This window comes from Cynara cardunculus, unplaced genomic scaffold (genome assembly GCF_001531365.2).
Source record: "Cynara cardunculus var. scolymus isolate 2C unplaced genomic scaffold, CcrdV1 Un_Scaffold_4868, whole genome shotgun sequence".
In the NCBI taxonomy this organism is placed as follows: domain Eukaryota; kingdom Viridiplantae; phylum Streptophyta; class Magnoliopsida; order Asterales; family Asteraceae; genus Cynara; species Cynara cardunculus.
Genome location: NW_020202114.1, coordinates 6881 through 9199, shown reverse-complemented (window position 1 = coordinate 9199; position 2319 = coordinate 6881). Strand labels below are relative to the sequence as shown.

Here is a 2319-nt window from a genome sequence, read left to right as displayed (position 1 = left end):
AGAACCCTTGTTTTTATAGAACATTTTTTTTCCAAATAGTGTTCTATAAAGTTGATAATAGGACGTTTTATATTAAAAGTGCCCTAAAAAACTTATTACGACATCAAAAAACGTCATATAAACTTAATACAACACTATTAGATTAGAAAAGACATTTTATTTTTTTGGTCCTATAAACTAAGTCCTATAAAGAGGTCTATTAGGACGCTTAGAATTTGGGAGTGTCCTATAAACTCGATTTTTTTGTAATGAACGCAACTACATGGATCCCCAATATCCTTAATGTACTTCCGATTGACGTTCAATATTTGTATATAACGTAATGATAATCAAACGGGTTTGAATTTCGATTCATACAAATTCACATATACATACGTTTTGGTTACATGTTGAATTTACATGATTTATGAACTCAAAACTTGTAACGTATTCTAAAAACCGTACCCTTTATCTGTAGCCGATTGATCTTTTAACATTCTCTAGCTGAATGGTTAGATACATTCCTACACGGGTCGCGGAAATCCTTCGCACCCACTTTGTCGATCTCTCTTGGACCATCATCTTCGACTCGAAAACCCTGATCTTCCGATCACAAAACCCTAAACCTGTTCCATCAACATTCGCCTTCGCCTGTTTACATGGTCGGGTTTTCTCAAAAAATCAACATTCAAAACTCGTTCTTGGCATCTTCTGTGAATCACCAAGACGACATCAACACGATTTTTCGAGTCTTTCTTGAAAAAAAAAACAGAAGAATTGATCGAAGGACGAAAGGGAAAAGAGTAGTCGATGGGAGGGTCGGGTTTTCAGCGAAGCGTGGAGGTAAGAGACTCGAAAACTTGTTGTTCGCACGGAATGGTGAGACCCATGTCGTGATCGAACCCGAACTCTTCTTCGGCTTTGTGAAGTAGGGTTTGGAACTCGGGTCGAGACAAGAAGGAGATGGGGATGACGTATCGGGTGCGGTTTTCGCCAACGTACACGACAAAGTGGCCTTTGGGGACGTCCTCGTAGCTTTGCTCGTGTTTTCTACCCAAACTTGAACACCTCTTCACTATTTGCTTCAAAACTGCTGCTTGTGACAGTTTACCAGAGGATTTCTTGAAAGCCATTGAATTCTTAGAACTAGCTTAGCTCACACTTGGCTATCTCTACCTTTATGCCCTTTGTGTGTGTATGTATAGTATATATAGATATAGATATAGATATAGATACAGGTATAGATATAGAGAGAGAAAGAGGAGAGAGAGAGAGAGAGAGAGAGAGAGAGAGAGAGAGGAGGAGGGCATGTGGGTTTGTTGGTGGAAGAAAGAAGAGACCAACCGATGGTGTTTTTGGGGGTATTCAAAGCATTGAGAACATGTTAAAAACCCTACAGAAATTGGGGTTCACTTTCTCTTGTTATCATTAAGACATCATCACACCACTTTTTTTCCGACCATTTTTGCTTTTTTTTTATTAACCGGATATCCAACCTGTTATGCAAGCCGACTAATCTTAGGACGACCACCTGCTTTGTAGATAGGTTGGAATCATTGCATTTGAACCTTCGTAGCCACAAGAGGATTTTTATTCCTCCTTGGATTTGAACCTAAGACCTCCTGGTACTTTTGATCTTTGGAGTCAAGGTCAAACCAATCATGCACCACCTTTGTGGTTTACCTTTTTTTTTTATTAACCTAGATATTCAACCTGCTATGAGCCGACTAATCTTAAAACGACCACCTGCTTTATAGATAGCTCGGAGTCATCGTATTTGAACCTCCGTGGCCACAAACGGATTTTTGTTTCTACTTGGATTTGAACTTGAAATCTCCTAATACTTTTGATTTTTGGAGTCAAACTCAAACTAATCAGACATCATCCTCGTGGTTTATTTTTTTTTATTTACAAACAAATTATTGTTTTTGGAGAAAATTACACTTTTGGTCCTTGTATATACCGAAAGCCTAAAAATTGTCCTTGTGTTTTAGTAAATGGAAAAATTGTCCTTATTGTTTACGGTTCGAAATACATCCTTTGTTCTAACTCTCTTAACGGAGAGTTTGTTAAAAGATGGACATTTTGGTAATTTTGCATTTTTTTGTTAAAAATTTGAGTTTACGATATATGAAGCATAGATATAAAATGTTCAATATTTTTATAATAAAATTTACGTAAGATGTCAGAATTACACTCAAGTAACGAGGTCTTCGTTAAGAAAATTAGGAAAAGACCCGTTTTAGACTCAGATGTAAATATTAAGAACGGTTTTTCGACGTGAAAGGCAGGTTTTCAGGTTTTCATTGCAACCGAACCAAAAGTGGAGTTTCACGCTAT

The 2319-nt window shown here is 37.2% G+C and overlaps 1 protein-coding gene across 1 annotated transcript; it reads right to left on the bottom strand.

The window, feature by feature from the left end:
* Nucleotides 1-376: 376 nt before the first annotated feature.
* On the bottom strand, nucleotides 377-1135 carry LOC112504192 (auxin-responsive protein SAUR50-like). The gene has a single exon (XM_025108141.1). The coding sequence runs from the start codon at nucleotides 1110-1112 to the stop codon at nucleotides 807-809; it is 306 nt and encodes a 101-aa protein (XP_024963909.1). The 5' UTR covers nucleotides 1113-1135; the 3' UTR covers nucleotides 377-806.
* Nucleotides 1136-2319: the final 1184 nt, after the last annotated feature.

What these genes read in the sequence shown, in the direction of transcription:
- LOC112504192 (XM_025108141.1), bottom strand. Translation starts at nt 1,112, where the DNA reads ATGGCTTTCAAGAAATCCTCTGGTAAACTGTCACAAGCAGCAGTTTTG.